General features: G+C 56.6%; 1 protein-coding gene across 4 annotated transcripts in view; it reads right to left on the bottom strand.

The window, feature by feature from the left end:
- Positions 1–2,242: 2,242 nt before the first annotated feature.
- PTPRU (protein tyrosine phosphatase receptor type U) overlaps positions 2,243–15,681 on the bottom strand; it is a 76,099-nt gene continuing 62,660 nt past the window's right edge. For all 4 annotated transcript variants that reach the window (XM_037057215.1, XM_037057216.1, XM_037057217.1 and 1 more), the window contains 11 exons: positions 15,342–15,439; positions 15,142–15,258; positions 14,208–14,362; positions 12,121–12,256; positions 11,471–11,620; positions 9,637–9,810; positions 7,227–7,367; positions 5,098–5,223; positions 4,813–4,970; positions 3,672–3,807; positions 2,243–3,428 (listed from right to left, as the gene is read on the bottom strand). In XM_037057215.1, coding sequence (XP_036913110.1) covers positions 3,366–3,428; positions 3,672–3,807; positions 4,813–4,970; positions 5,098–5,223; positions 7,227–7,367; positions 9,637–9,810; positions 11,471–11,620; positions 12,121–12,256; positions 14,208–14,362; positions 15,142–15,258; positions 15,342–15,439 — 1,454 coding nt within the window. In that variant the 3' untranslated portion in view covers positions 2,243–3,365. The remainder of the gene's footprint in view (positions 3,429–3,671; positions 3,808–4,812; positions 4,971–5,097; positions 5,224–7,226; positions 7,368–9,636; positions 9,811–11,470; positions 11,621–12,120; positions 12,257–14,207; positions 14,363–15,141; positions 15,259–15,341; positions 15,440–15,681) is intronic.

Here is a 15,681-nt window from a genome sequence, read left to right as displayed (position 1 = left end):
CATGGGTTCAAATTCAAGTCCAGACTCTGTCATGTATGGCTACGACTTTGGGTGAGCAAGCTGCCTCTCTGAACTTCCATTTCCCCATCTCTAAATGAAGGAGTTATCTCCACCTCAAAGGGCTGTTGTAGGAAGTAAGCAAGAGATGAAGGGTACTGGGCATCTAACACAGTAACAGGTGCTAAACAAAAGTGACAGTGACCGTCGTTATTAACCAAGGACCTCAGTATTATGATATGAGATGGCATTTGTGGAGGGACAGTGACTATGCTAATTCCTTTTTTTTAAAACAATCTTAGTTCTTTTGAAACATTTTTTCTTTAAACATCACAACAAATCCTGCAAGTAGGTATTGTTACGTTGATTTTCTAGATTAGGAAACAGGGTGATTGGGGCATATGAGTGGTGGAATGTGGAGCTTGGGGTGGGATGTGGAGCTGGGGGTGAGATGATGGTTTGCTGGCTCTGAAAGGGCATGTAAGGCCACTGGTCAGACAGGCACGACCACATTCCTTCCTCCTCCCTCCCCATGCCAGCATTTCTTCAGCACCAGTTGCAAGACCAGCCCTTTGCTAACCAATGGACACAATAAGATCAACAAAGAAACATTTCCTGCCCTTGAGGAGCTCAGTACCTGATGGGGGCAAATAGTAAAGCTGTATCCACACAGCCCAGAGCACATGTATCAGCTAGCTGCTGCCACATAACAAACAATCCCAAAAAATGTCTTGGTTTAAAAGAAAGAACAATTTATCTATCAGTTCTGGGGGTTGGTTAGACAGCTTCTGCTAAGCTTAATCATGCAGCAACTCTCACTTCACAGGTCAACCAGGCTGAAAGGCCCAAAATGGCCTCATTTGCAGGTGTGATAGCTGATATGTGCTCTTCACAGGTTGCATTAGTTCTTCTCTACGTGTCCTCAAAGCTTCAGATAGGCTAAACAGGTTTTCTTATGTGGCAGCGTTCTGAGAGGGCAAAGCAAAAGCTGCAATGCCCCTTGAGGTCTAGGATCCAGAACTCACTTGACATCACTGATGCCACATTCTATTGGTGAAAGTAAGTCGCACTCTGTCGCTTAGCCAGTATCGGACATACATCTGCAAGCCACCATGTAAGGCTCAGCTGTCAGCTCAGAATGAGGGTGAGTGGGTGAGCCTGGCTAAGCGGGATCCCAACTGATGAGTTTTTAATTCCGATTAAAGGATGTTGAATTGTGTGGTTGCTAGAACAGGTTATATCCTTTCCAGCGGTCCCCAACCTTTTTGGCACCAAGGACTGGTTTCATGGAAGACAATTTTTCCACAGTGGGGTGGGGGATGGTTTGGGGATGATTCAAGCGTACTACATTCAAGCTCACCTCCTGCAGTGCAGTTCAGTCCCTAACAAGCCATGGACCGGTGCCCGACTGCGGCCCAGAAGTTGGGGACCCCTGCTTTAACCAGTGGGAAAACTGAGGCACAGAGAGTCAGTCGGCATGCGAACAGAGTCAGTACATCATACAGCCAGTCTCCATACGAAGAGACAGAGGCCCAGAAACAGGGACTGTCTTGCCGAAGGCCACACGGCAAGTTCGTTACAGAGCCAGGAGTGACTCGGGTCCCTGTCAGCCAGCCCACTGCACCCCCTGAGGGAGCCTCAGGCGGGGAACGACCGAAGCTGGGCAGCAGGATGACCATCCCCAAATGTGCGTCTCCTCTGTGTCCCCTCTGCTGTGCGTTCACAAATAGCCCTTCCGGCACACCTGGCACCATGCAAGGCACGTGACGCCTTCTGACCCTAACGGGACTGCCGGCATTTCACAGATGTGGAACCAAGGCCCAGGGAGGGAGGCTGGCTTGCCGCCCAGGGTCTCGAAGCTGGTGGATCCCACCTGCCTGACACCAAAGCCTGAGCTTCCCATGCTGCCCCCAAAAGAGCTCAACCTGGATCCAGGTCCCCACAAGCTGAAAGGCAGCTCTGTGACCCTCAAAGGTCTCAGGATAAAGCCCCCGCCTGAGGAAGTGCCCCAGAGGCCTAGGAGAAGGCAGCAATAAGCCAGAGTCCCTTGGAACTACCTCTGCAAATGGAAGGACCCGGAGTGATGCTCTGGTCCACACCTCCACCATTTTATGGACGGGAAACAGATGCCAGACAAGCACCCAGGCATCTGACTCCCAGTCCAGGGCCCTCCCACTGCCCTGGGCGCAGGGGCAGGTGCGCAAGCCCCAGTCAGGCCGGGCAGACACACACGAGGCTGCTCTGCGGCATTCAGAGAGCACGTTTATTTACAAAGCACTTTACAAACACCAGCTTATGCCTCCCCACAGCCCCCTGCGAGGTAGGTCAGTAGTCATATCTACAGTTTACAGATGGGGAAATAGAGGCACGGAATGGGGGTGTGGCCTGCCCTATTTTAAAGACAGCTTCCCACCCACCCATCAAAAAACAAAATAAACAAAAAGCATCGGTCCTCCCTCCCAGAATACACCTTCTTCCTCTGAACTCTAAGGGCTGGAGCAACCCTGACCTAATAGTGCCCTCTCCCCATTCGGCAGCCTGACCAGGAGCCTCGGAGCCTCGGTGCCAGGGGCTGTAGTTCAGATTGCCACCAGCCCAGGCTGGGCAGGACCCGGCCAGTGAGGCCTGAAAGTTCTAGGCAGAGGGGATTAAGGTTATGTCTCATTCTGCAGACACTGGGTCAGGCAGGGAAGGGGCCCCACGTCGGGCACAGCAGGGATGGGCAGATCCTGGTTCAGGGAAGCTCAGAGCACATGTCAGGGAAGTGAATGTGGGAAGAACAGTGAGCAAAATAGCCCAGGGGCTGCAGGGGGCAGCAGTCAGGGGTGGGGGGCTGCAGTTCCCCTGGGGAGCCTTAGTCTGATGTGCCCACTAGCAAATCAGGGTAAAGCCCAGACTCCCCAGGACCTTCAGGCGCTGGGCCAGATGGGATTCTAGACGCCAAGACCCAGTGCACTCCCAGCATGTGTCAAGCCACACGGGGTGGGACCCTGGCCAGTGGGACACTGCACCAAGGCCAGGGACACAGTCAAGGGCCTTGAGCCTCAGTCCCCTAGAGCAGGAAGTTCTGAGTCCCTGTCACTATGCCAGGCAGTGCCAGGCCTCTCAGAACAGGCCAGCACCCTATACAGGTGGGCTGGGCTGCAGTCTCGCTCAGCTGCTCCTTGGCCCCCCACCTGCCCGTGGGACATGGCAAAAGGGCCCGCCCACAGCAGAAGGCAGCACCAAGATGGCCCGTCATCCACTCCAGTGGTCTCCCTGTGGGGGCTGCGGTTGAGCAGAGTTGGGGACGCAGGTCCTCCTCGTCACTCCAGGATGACAGGCCTGGTCCTGAGTGCTCAGCGGGTGCTCCGAGCCAGGGGCCCCTGCTATCTTGACTCCAGCCCCTCCAGGTACTCCAGGGCCATATCGTAGCAAAAGTGGTACTGATCCTGGGGACAGGGAGAGAGGGGACCATGAGCTGGCCCCTCTCTAGTACTGGGGAGGACAGGCATGAGACCTGACCCATCTTTGAGGAGAGAGGGGAAGTGGAGTAACATTTTGGCACCACAGGGTTAATTGTGGGGAACCCAAGGTCCGGTTGTGGGGACCAGGTATGGGAGACTGGGTGCTGAGAGGCCTGGCTGGGCATGAACCAGGGAGTTGGAAGTAGCACAGGGAACATGGCACCTCACCAGGGTCTCCACCATGTTGGGTTTGTAGTTCCTAAGCATTTTGGCAGCAAAGAAAACGTCCACCAGGTTGTGGCAGCGAATCATCTCCAGGACCGTGGAGCAGGCGCAGAAGGTGCCGCTGCGGCCTCCGCCGTTTCTAAATGAGACAAAAAAGGTTTGGGGCAGGGCTTGCAGTAGGTAAAGGGCAAGGTAAAGGGCCCAGAGGTGAGGGGCGGGGCCAGGGAACCGGGAAGGGAGGGGCAGAGAGCCCAGAAGAGAACTGCACAACCAGGTGAAGGGGGCAGAGTCAGATGCTAAGACTGACATCCCAAGCTGAAGATACCTAGGAAGACAAAGCATCCAGGAGAAACAGCAGATTCTGAGAGAAAAGAGGAAGGATTGCTCCAAGAAAAAGAAGCGAGACACGCAGCAACGGAGGAGGGCCACGGGGCAGCAAGCAGACCCCAGACGGCAGAATGGAAAACGAACAGAGTACCGCTCAGCCCCAGCAGGGCAGACCCAGACACACCCTGAGTCAGACCCCAGCCCAGCCGTCCCTCTCCCTCCTCTGCCCCCTATAACTCAGCGGGTGAGGTACCGCCTGGGAGACAAGGGACTAGGCCAGCCCTCAGCCCTGGTCTCTAGGAGTCTCTCCCACTAGAACTGAGAGCCCGGAGAGCCAGGCAGGCCTGCCCCACTCAGCTCCCTATTTCTGCATCCAGCATGCCCAGACTCATACCACATGGGAAAGGGCAAGTCTGAAAGCATGAAAAAGTGGGGGGCGAAGGAGTGGGTGCACCCAGACATGAGTGAATGCATGAAGTATGAGTGGGGGCATGTGAACAAATGAATGAATGAAAAAAGTTTTACGAGCATTCATGAGCAAGACCAGAAATCCATTGGCTTAAAAAGTGTACTACGGTATCATAGGACTCTAACAGGACTCTCTAATTAGACTGGTAAAATCCAACATCGCACGGAGAGGGCTGGATGGTTCAGGGTTAAGTCCACACCCTGGGAACCGATCGGGATACTCTAGGGAACGCAGGGTCAGGCCATCTGGGAGCCCAGGGGCTCTGGTGCCCTCTCTCACACTGGACCTTTGCCCCTGGCCCTTGGGTCCCCAACCTCTCCTGCCACCCCAGGCAGGACCAGCACTCACAGGCAGTGCACGACAGTGCGCCCGTCCCCGCTCTCCGCCTGCCACTTGTCCACTTCGGTCAGCAGGCGCAGGAAGGCCTTCTTGGAGTCAGGTGTGTCCCGGTATGCAGACCAGCGCAGGAACTGGAAGTGCCGCACCAGCAGGTGCCCCTCCTGCAGCTGGGGTTTGGGGGTGGGCAGCCAGAGAGGGGACATGAGCACCGGTTACAAGGCGCCTGGTGACCTGAAGGTCATTACAAACCATACCATCACCCCAGTTCTCACCTGGGGCTCCCAGATCACTCACCCTGGAGATGTTCTGTACCCGGAAGACACGGGCTACCAAGTCTTCGTCCGCTGTGCCTGACACGAACTCCACCTCCATGAGGCCATACTGCTGCCGGCCCGGCTCTGGCCAGTACTGCAGGCACGGCTGGCGGCACGGGCACAGAGACGGGAGCTGAGCAGAGCCTCCGGGCGGCTGCCACTTGCACCCACCCCCAAACCTCCACACCGGCTTGGGACTCCCACCCACCCCGGCCCCCCTCTCACTCCAGACTCATCTTCAGAGTTCCCCACCCTCTGCACTCACCCACGAAACTGCAGTGCACACCTGCCCCGGTGCATTCTGCACAGACACGCTCACACTTCCTCAGGAGCACACACACCTACAGGAGGCTGCCTTCTTCCAGGGACCCATCCCAGCAACCCCTGCCCCCTGGCCTTCTCTCTGCTTCTGCCTTCCAGCATCCGCTCAGAGGTGGGGTGTCCCTGATGCTACAACACAGCTCAGCACCTGCTCGAGTCCACTCCCTGGAGTCAGGGTCCGACACGTGTTCCCCTTCAGGCCACAGACTCCAGACAGCAGAGGGACAGGAGGCACAGACCCCACACATACAGGCGCAAGTGCTCCAGGCTCATCGGTCCCAGGCCCCAGCTTCTAGCCTCAGCTCTTCCTTTATCTGGGCCCCAGTTTCTCCATCTGTGAAACGGCCCAGCTCCTCCCAGACAACACCAGGCTGCTTCCCTCTCTGACTACTCCCTGCACGGAGAGGGCACTACCTTCCTCTTTTCGCCTGGGGTCCCAGCAGCCACTTGCATTCAGGCCTTTGCACATGCTGCTCCTGCTCCATGGATCACTCACCTTACACTTTTTCCCCTAGTTAACTCTGCCCTTCCTGCCCATCTCAGCTCAAATGTCACATCACCTCCTCCAGGAAACCCTCTCTGATACATTGTCCCACAGGCTCCTGTGTCCCTCCGCTGTCTCTATCGGGTTTTGTGACTATTTCCCCCAGACCGTGAGATCTGGGAGGGGTAGCGTGTTCTCTGTCTCCCCAGTGCCCGATGCAGGGCCTGGCAGGGAGCAGGCTGTGGTAAAAGGGGGCTGAATGAATGAGCAAATGGGTGACCTGTGAATGATGTCCGTGTGGGCCTCCCTCTGGGTCCCTCCCCTCTACCTGAGCAAGGGTAGGTTCTTGCCACATGGGATTCCCTTCAGATCCCTGCCCAGGGACTGAGGTTCATTACCCTGCAGTCCCAGGTCATTCGCGCCAAGTGCCTGGCTCATAAAGAGCCTCGGGAACAAGTCTTCTCCAGGAGGCCACTAAGAGTGTGTCATGCTCGTTTTATAGCAAATCCTCGTGGCCTCCTGGGACAGGGAGCTGGAGGGGCACAGCGATCTATGGGATATGGCCATGAGGGGCGGGCAGGCTGGGCACTTGCACTTCCCAGGATCTTCAGTTTGGGGAGCCCCAAAAGGAAATGGGGCAGCCCCTCTAGCTAAAGTCACTGAGCCAGTATCAAGACCAACCTCAGAGGCAACTGTCACCGTCGCCTTCATCTCTGCCATGCACTGAGAGGCCACCCTGTACTAGGCGTGGCCCAGCACTAAGCTCCTACGTACATCTGACATGGTCCTGACAATAATGCCATGAGCAAACAGGTGCTGGAAGGTCCCCATTTCACAGAGGAGGAAACTGAGGCTCAAACAATTTCCTAGATGGAGCAGTCAGAAACTGAGGCAGCTGGGACTTTGCCTCAAAGGCCCCCATGATGGGCAGGTTACTTCAGGGACTGAAAAAGCAGAGGCTCTGAAAGGAGGCAGCCCAGCGTAGGGGACACAGACCTGCCACTTCACAGCTGCAACCTTGGGAAAGTTGCTTCATCTCTCTGGGTCTTAATTTCCTCATTTGAAGCCCATAAGTGCAAAGTAGAGTCCCTGACAGACAGCAAGTATTTAATAAAAAGCAGCTATTTTTCTCTAGTCCGGCAGACAAGGAAACCCAGGCTCTGCGAGGGAGCATGACCTGCCGAACATCACTCAACAAACAGATGGCAGAGCTGGGATCCAGCCCGACTTTCTGGATGTGCCCTTGAACACACAGGGGCCCTGGGGGGCAGGCAGCCCGCCCGCCCGGCAGGCGGGGCCCTCACCCAGGCGGAGTTGGACTGGTGCAGCTGGTTGAGCATGACGATGGAGGTGCACCCGTAGTCGTAGACCAGCCGCCAGAAGTCGGGCGTGGTGCTCTGCAGCGGGTGCAGGGTCACGATGAAGGCCGCGCTCCGTGTGTAGCTCTGCAAGGAAACCGGGACTCAGTGGGGCCTGTTCACCACCACGGCATAGCCCAACAACCCCTGCCACCAGCTGACCCTCTCCCACCTGCCCGCACAGCTGCCCCCCACAGGACCAGGCTGCCTTCACAAGTTGGCCAGTGCACCGAGGCCTGAGTTGGCAGGCTGAGCCCACAGGCCTCTCCAGGGTCCAAGTCCACCGCTCCCAGGAACCAAACAGCAGAAGGTTACCAAATGGGTGGCAATGGAAGCTTAGGCCTGCTAGACAGAGGCTGGCCAAGCTTGCTCCCTGCCTCGGGGCCTTTGCATCTGCTATTCCTATTGCCTAGAACAAATTTCCCAAGTGTTTACATTGCTTCTCCTAGCTTTGCTTAACTGCCAGTTCCTCAAAAAGGCCCTCCTCAACCCTTCATCATGTATAGCCACACACAGCCCCAGACTGCGTGGCTCAGTTGATTGGAACATAGTCCTCTGGACCAAGAGGTCACAAGTTGGATCCCTGGTTGGGGCACATACGAGAGGGCAACAGAGCCATGTCCCCGCTCACATTAATGTCTCTCTTTCTCTCTCTGTTTCTGTCCCTCTTTCTCCAAAAGCAATGAAAAAAAAATGTTCTTGGGTAAAGATTAAAAAAAATAGCTATGCACGCAGGCCTCCAAAATACACAATAAATATTCCTTCTGCTGGGTTGACTTTTACAGAGATTACCAGCGTCTGACATTCCATCCCATATTTGTTTAATAAGTGTTGCAGCCCTTTCCCCAAATGCAAAGTTCAAGAGATCAGAGATTCTGGAGTGTGGCCTGTACCCAGCGGTCCATTCCTACCTGGGGCCAGAGACCCATCGTGACCCTCCCCAGCTCAGAGGCACTCAGGACCCTCGGAGAGCCTGCTGTGCAGCCCAATGTGCCGATGGGCACATTGAGGCCAAGGAGTGAGCTGGGAGGGAGGTCACAGATTCCTAAGTTCCCACCCCAAACTCTCTGGCACTCATGCCACCACCCAGGACCCTGGCCTCTCAGCGGGCACACACACACCCACACCCACGCATCCCTGCAGGCTGAGTAACCGCGGCTGGTGGGCCCCTCTCCAGCCACTCCCTTCAGCGGCTGTGGCAACAACTCCCCTTGCCTTCAGCCCACACCAGGAAGCCCTTGGGAAGCAACCATGGGGGCTTTCCCTCTTTAGAAAAACCCCAGTCCCCTGCACTATTCTGTCAAGGGACTCCGGCCAGGAACCAGGCCCCCTCTCCCGCATACCTGCTATGAGAAACCCTCCCCCTCCATGCAGAGGGACATCCAGTGGTTGACAAGCCTGGCACCGACCCACTTACACACACTCCTCCCACAGTAAGTTTTGGGACAAGGACTGAGCTCAGCTCAGCCCCTTCTTCCCTTTGCCCAGGCCAGCCTGTCCTCAGAAGGTGTACAATCAACCACTCCTGCCGCCAACACAGGCAGGCCTGTCCCTGAGGGGAAGGGGGCAGCCTGCAGCTGTACAGCCGTATCCGGGACAAGTCTGCCTGATTCAGGGGTGAAGGAGCAGCCGGACCACCTGGCCACATGCTGGAAGTCACTTTCTCCAGTGTGATCAGCTTTTTTCTTTAAAGGTAACATGTTGACCTCCACCTGTTTGTCTCCCGCACCCATCTCTCAACCAGTTCCCGTTTGGGAGAGGAAAGGGGCGATGCTCACACTCTTCCCAGCTCAGAAAGCAGCATCTTGGAGTTATTCATTGGGCCCAAAGGCCCCCATTCTACTTGCAACACCCAGTGAAGGAGGTGGAGTCCCCTGAGCCGGGAGCAGGGGAAGGGGCTTCTAAATGGACCCTGAGCCCTCAGACCAGGCCACGGTGGAACCAGGGAACAAGTCACTGTCCTGGGCCATGTCATGGGGAAGACTCCAGGTTCGATCTCCCCAGGACATGCTCCCCTGGCTCTAGACATGAGGTCTCAAGTCCCACCCCCAAGCCCTCCCAGCCTCCCAGCCAAAGCTCCAAGCCACTCCTGCCCCAGGCTCTGTGGGGCCTGACCCCGCTGACTGCCCTACCAGGACTCCACCACTCACACCCCTGCTCAGGCCGAGGGGAATGCCTGAGTGGGAGCGCTGGCTTTGATGTCCTGAATGGAAGCTCACTGAGGACAAAGGGTCACCCCAGAAAGGGCAGAGGGTCCGGAACCAGAGCATTCAGCTCTGCTCCTTGGCTCCTGGACCTCCCCGGATGCTGTAGGGGCAGGGGAGTCCCAGAGCCCACCCCGCGCCCGAGCCCTCACGTCCGTCAGGGCCGCGTTGATGTAGTTGTTGGGGTCCCCGTCGGTGGAGATGAGGAAGGGCAGGCAGCGGTCGGGCGGCAGGACGTCCATGCTGCGGTTCTTGTCCCGGTTCCGGGGCAGCAGGGCGATGCTGCATTCCTCCACGTCCAGCGGCGGCGTGACCGAGTTCAGCGTCTACAGGGAGTGAGAAGAGGAATGGGCTGACAGCCAGTGCTTCCTGGACCTCCACACAGCCCCACAAAGGAAACTGGGCTGGGTTATTAACCCCATTACACAGATGGAGAAACCAAGGTCCAGAGAGAGAGGACAGAGGGCATGGACCCGGGCTCCCCCCCTCCAGGCCACATAGAGCCGGGACAGAGCTCTGGGGACTGGAACTGCCTCCTCACCACCCTTGTAAACTTAGCCTCATTTTCCCCCAGCCGTACAATGGGACAGTAACATGCCTGCCTGCTGGGGCTATTAGGAAGATTAAGTGAGATCACATGCAGGGCCCAGTACACAGAAGGCACAGAGATGATCATTACTAGCTCATCAGTTCGTTCCAGGAGACAAGCCCTGAGAGCTTGCACCTCCCACAAAGTGGACTCCAGGAACTTGGAAGGGGCAGTCACCTTCCCTGGCCACAGCCCTGTGTGAACAGAACTCAAGTCCAGACCACCTGGCACTGTAACAAGCTAGGGACCCTGGATTCCTGCATCTCTTGCCTTCATGACTCATGCATCCTGACTCGTGGGGGTCTCAGTTTCTTTCTCTTCCCTCACAAAGGATCCCCAGTCTCTCATGATCCCTAGATGCCAGCCTCCCTCTCTGGGAATCATTTCCTGAGACACCACTCTGTGCTGGCCTAGAGCACCAGGCACCTGGCACACATGCTCCGGAACTCTGGCAGGAACCCTGGAATGGAGAGCACATCTGGGCTTTCTGCTCGCCTAGTGACCACCCTCTGGACCACTGCAAAAGTGCCTTTTCCCAGTCTCCTGACAGTAGAGAGGATGTGAGCCTAGCCCTGCTGGGTGCCAGGGGGTGGGTCTAAGAATGAAGCCAAAAATAGAAAAGAGGAGAACCAAAAACAGACAGAGACTGTGTCTTGACATCATTATTTGAGCACCCAGATCCAGCCATAACTGAAGCTGCACCACCTTCGATATTTTCAGTTACAAGAGCCACTGAGCTGGATTTTCATTACTTGCAACCAAAAAAATCCTGATGAACATGAACACTGCAAAGGCAATATTACCTATCCATCTTTTCTGGATGAGAAAACTGAGGTTTGGAGAGGGACAGTGAGTGTTCAAGGCCATTCACAGCTCTTCACTAGATAAGTCAGGATTTGAACCCAGGTTTATCAGGCTTTAAAGCCTGGGCTCCAAAGCACTTTGATGCACTTTCTCCACTGTCTCAAACTCCTTCCTAATAGCCCAACTCTGACTCCTACAGCACTGAGGACCTCCAATGCACACACACAACCCACACCCACATGCCCACACACCCATACACCTACACACACGTGCTCACAGCCCACCTGGAACTCTTCCCGCAGCTGGGAGGAATTACTCTGAGGGTCAATACGGATCATCTCTTTGTAGGTAGCCTTGAATTCGCTGACAGGGATGGTGGTCTCCCCACACAGGCAGGCCTCCAGGATTGCATCATGGATGAAGATGTACTGCTCCTGGTACAGGAGGTAAGAACAGGAGGAACCAGGAGGGGACTAGAAGCTAGAGATTTGGGGGTTGTGGCAACAGGAAGTAAGCTCGAGATTGAGGCGTGGGCCTTCTGATGTGGAGTCCAGCCATGCTGTTACCACAGGTCGGACCAATCCTGTTNCCACCTGGAACTCTTCCCGCAGCTGGGAGGAATTACTCTGAGGGTCAATACGGATCATCTCTTTGTAGGTAGCCTTGAATTCGCTGACAGGGATGGTGGTCTCCCCACACAGGCAGGCCTCCAGGATTGCATCATGGATGAAGATGTACTGCTCCTGGAACAGGAGGTAAGAACAGGAGGAACCAGGAGGGGACTAGAAGCTAGAGATTTGGGGGTTGTGGCAACAGGAAGGAAGCTCGAGATTGAGGCGTGGGCCTTCTGATGTGGAGTCCAGCCATGTTGTTACCACAGGTCAGACCAATCCTGTTTGAAACAGCCTTCGTGGGTATGCTCACTTCTCTCATATTTCATCCCTACAACCACCCCGAGAGAAACTCTGAAGGTCAGGGGACAGCCCAGGGTCGCCTCCAGTGAAGATCCACATCCAGGCATGTGTTGAGTGCAGACCTATGACCTTGGCTGGCTGCTAGTTGACCTCAACCAACAAAACACAGTGGAGCTGAGTCTGGGAGACCCTGAGAGGTTGGCTGACCAAGTTCAGGGACTGGAAAGGACAAGGGGAAATTCTAGGGAGAGGAAGGGCCTAAGGACACCCTTCAGACGCCAGCTTTGGGCTCCCGCATGGAGCAGGGGACAGAGGCCTGTGTCCCCTACCTCCGTCTGGATCATGTTGACACGCCGGGAGCAGAGGGTCTTCACACAGTTGTAAATGTCCACGACACCCTCGCACTCGGCCATGTCCAGCATCACGTCTAGAACGATGTAGCAGCCTGTGCGGCCGGTGCCCGCGCTGGGAAGAGAAGGGCCCAGGCCCGGTCAGGAGAGGGAGCCCAGGAACAAAGGGAAGAAAAGAGGGGCCCTGGGGCACCTGGCCAGGTCTACACCACACAGGGGATGAGGGGCAGAGAGAGACCCCTGCCCCGGCAAGGAGGAGCCAGGGAGAAGGCTGCTGGAAGAGTTCTGGAGAAGTGTGAGAGGACAGAGTTGGGGATGAACTTCGGGAAAGGAAATGAGGAAAGGGGCAGGGGGAACGCAGAGGGGAAAATCAGCAGCTTCAATGGGAGGGGGGCACAAAGGTGATGCTGGGAGCTTAGTCCAAAGCCATTCTTGCTCCGGGATATTCCTCCAACCTCCTGCACTTCCCTCAGAGCCACCCACATGCAAACCCACTCTCAACCCTTACAGCAGACAGCAAGCTTTTGAGTCCCCAGAGCAATCTGGACAGACTTTTATTAAAACCCCCTTCCTGCTGCGTGATCACTGGTCATGTGTTTGTCTCCCTCACCCGACTCATCGAGAGCTTGGCTATGTGGGATCCATCCCTGGGGCCTTCATGCTCAGCACCGGTGAAGCAAACGGGGGAGGGCGGGGGGGTGGACAAAGATGACGCCAAGACTTCAAGATAGAAAATAATGGTATCGAAGTGGGTCCCCATGCCCTGCTGGTGGGAGCTAACTTAGTATGACCACTGTGAAAAGTTGGCGGTCTATAGTAAAACACAGACAGCAATTCTTCTCCTACGCATGCACCCCACAGAAAAGTGTGCGTGTTGGCCAAGAGACATGCCACAGCATGTCCTTACAGCACTACTCACAGGACTCCGAACGGAAACCACCCAAATACCCACCAACAGCAGAACCGATTAACACGGGGGGGGGGGGGGGGGCAGGGCGGAGGNGGGGTGGGGGTGTATTTATCCAGAGGGAGAAGATACGATAGGAAGGGATCGTAGGGACACAGGGTGGAGGGGACGAGCTTAGACACAGAGAGCACCTGCTGTGCGACCCCAGCTACACAAAGTTCGCAAGCACACGACACCGACCAACGGCACAGAAGTCGGGGTGGGGGGTGGGTGACTGCTCCAGGCAGGGCCCACGGGGCTCCCGGGGCCTCTGGGGCCTGGTGACGCTCTGCGCCTTGACCCGAGTGGTGCTGGTTATTACACAGGTGTGTTCGATTTGTGAAAATTCATAAAGTTGTATATACACACACACAACTTGTGCGCTTTAAGTGTATTATTCATGGAGGAAGTGTTATTCTCAAAAAACAGCACTGTAAAGAGGCCTAGGGAAACCCAAGAGAAGCCGGTGTGGGGGCTGGCAGGGCCAGCAGTGGGGTGAGTCTGCTCTGCGGCACTGGGGCGCTGGTAAGCCACAGAGTGGAGCCCTGGATGCGTGGGTCCAGAAAACTTGCTGAAGCCACGGGGTCAGAGGTGAGGCTCCCCAATGGGATAGTGGGGGCAGGAACAGAACAGGGCACGGGGCCCCCACTTAAGAGGCAAAAGGAAGATATGGAGTCAAACAGGAAGCAGAGTGAGGATGGACAGCTGGGGTCACGGGACCCACCTAAGGCATGAGTCAGGAGAGCAGGGAGTGAAGGTCAAAGCCACAGAAGATGAGAAGGCCAAAGAGTAAGGAAAGGCCCTGGGTTTGGAGAAAAGAAGAGAAGGCAAAGTCCTTCCCAGCCCCTGGGCCAAACCCAGCACGCAGGCGTCTTGCCTGGTGCCGCCAATCTCAACCCCTCTATGTCTCCAGTGTCTCCTTGGTATCTGGGCCAGGGTCTTAGGAAGCACAAGAGGGTGCCAACTTAGAGCCAAAGTTCAAAGGATAAAGGGCCCCTGAGGGTCATTCTCTCCTGTCCTCTGTTTCTTAGTAGGATGAGCCCAAGCCCAATCTCCCATATAGACCTTGCACCCACCCCACCCCCAGCTTCTCTTCTCCTGGGGGTGCCCAGCGCCCCACCTGCAGTGGATGACCACGGGCCCAGCGTCAGGCGGGGTGGAGGCCTTCACACGCCGGATGAAGGCCAGCAGCCCCGTGGCATGGTAGGGGACGCCGTGCTCCGGCCACGCTGTGAAGTGGAACTGGCGGACCTCGTGCCGGGCAGAGTAGCCTCGCTGGGAAGACGACAGTAAGCACAGTGAGTCACTGCCGGCGTCTCCTGGACACTTGCTGTGTGCCAGGCACCGTGGCGAGCATCGCCCCACAGGATCTCAATCAATTCCAATAATAAATGTAGGCGTAGGTGTTACTGTTCCTTGTACAGCGAGAAAACTAGGGCTCACAGAACAGAAACCCCCTGCCCAAGGTCCCTGACTATGGACTTGGGCCGGGTCTGCCTGACACCTGCACCTGCGCTATCACCAACCCCCGCACCAGGTTGCTGTTAGCCCTGGGAAGTCACGGCGGCCCTCTGGTCTCCGTCTGCGGGGGGCGGGGGGGGGGGAAGTGTCTTTCCTGAGGATCTGACAGAGGATCAGGTGGGATCATGGGCAGGAGGACTTGTCCAATCACTGGCCGGTGGCTTCTCATCAGTGATAGAACCACTCTGGGCCTCACTTGCTCATCTGTAAAATGGGGGTAGCGGTAAATGCCTCACCCTACAGGGCCTCCGGAGCTGACACACTACGTGTCACACACTCAGCAGCATCCGGCACAGAGTAAGACCCTCATCCAGTGACTGTTGTCATCATCTGCAGTATCTCAGCTACCTTTCAGCATCACCAGCAAAAACAGTTAGCTTCCTGTCCTATCACGCGGCTCCCAGCAGGTCCCAAGTAAATGCCTAGCGGGAAGGCAGCAGTGCCCCCCACCCCGTCCTGCTCCTGGGCTGGGGGAGGTGGGCAGGTGGGCTCTGCCCCACCCCCTCAGACACCCCAGGTGCCGGGAGACTCACCCGCTCCAGGGCAAAGGTGCGCACAACGTATTCAGCTAGAGTCTCTGTCTTCACCAGCGAGATCTTGATGTCCCCGTACATGTCTGAGTCTTCCGGCCAGTACCTCGAGCATTTCACCTGCAGTCGCACGGGGCAGACTCAGTGGGCTCTTCACTGCGCCCTCAGCCCCCCGCGCCCCCTCACCCCACAGCCCCACTTACCCTGCCCACTTCCACCAGCTTGGTGATCATGACAATGCTGGAACAGTGCTCCTGCCACACCAGGCGCCAGAAGTCGTAGACCATCTCGGGCTTCGGCCCTGGAGGCGCAGAGGGCGCTTGTCTTGGAGGCAAGGCCTCCATCCAGGGCCAGTTCCCCCACTGCCCGGCACCACCATCCCAGGCCAGGCAGCTCCTGGGTCCCAGTGGGGGCTTCATGCACATGCCACTCACACCCCACCAACTGCCAACTTGTGCCCAGAGGGCCCCGGGGATGGGCAGTGTCAGGGGGGGCCTGGCTGGGGACCTCGGTCATCTTGATTGGAACCCAGGAGGTAGAACT

The sequence above is a fragment of the Sturnira hondurensis genome, unplaced genomic scaffold (assembly GCF_014824575.4).
Source record: "Sturnira hondurensis isolate 20B ecotype Veracruz unplaced genomic scaffold, ASM1482457v3 Scaffold0009516, whole genome shotgun sequence".
Classification (NCBI taxonomy): domain Eukaryota; kingdom Metazoa; phylum Chordata; class Mammalia; order Chiroptera; family Phyllostomidae; genus Sturnira; species Sturnira hondurensis.
The sequence above is the reverse complement of the archived record's forward strand: the minus strand, read 5'-3'. Positions and strand labels throughout refer to the sequence as shown.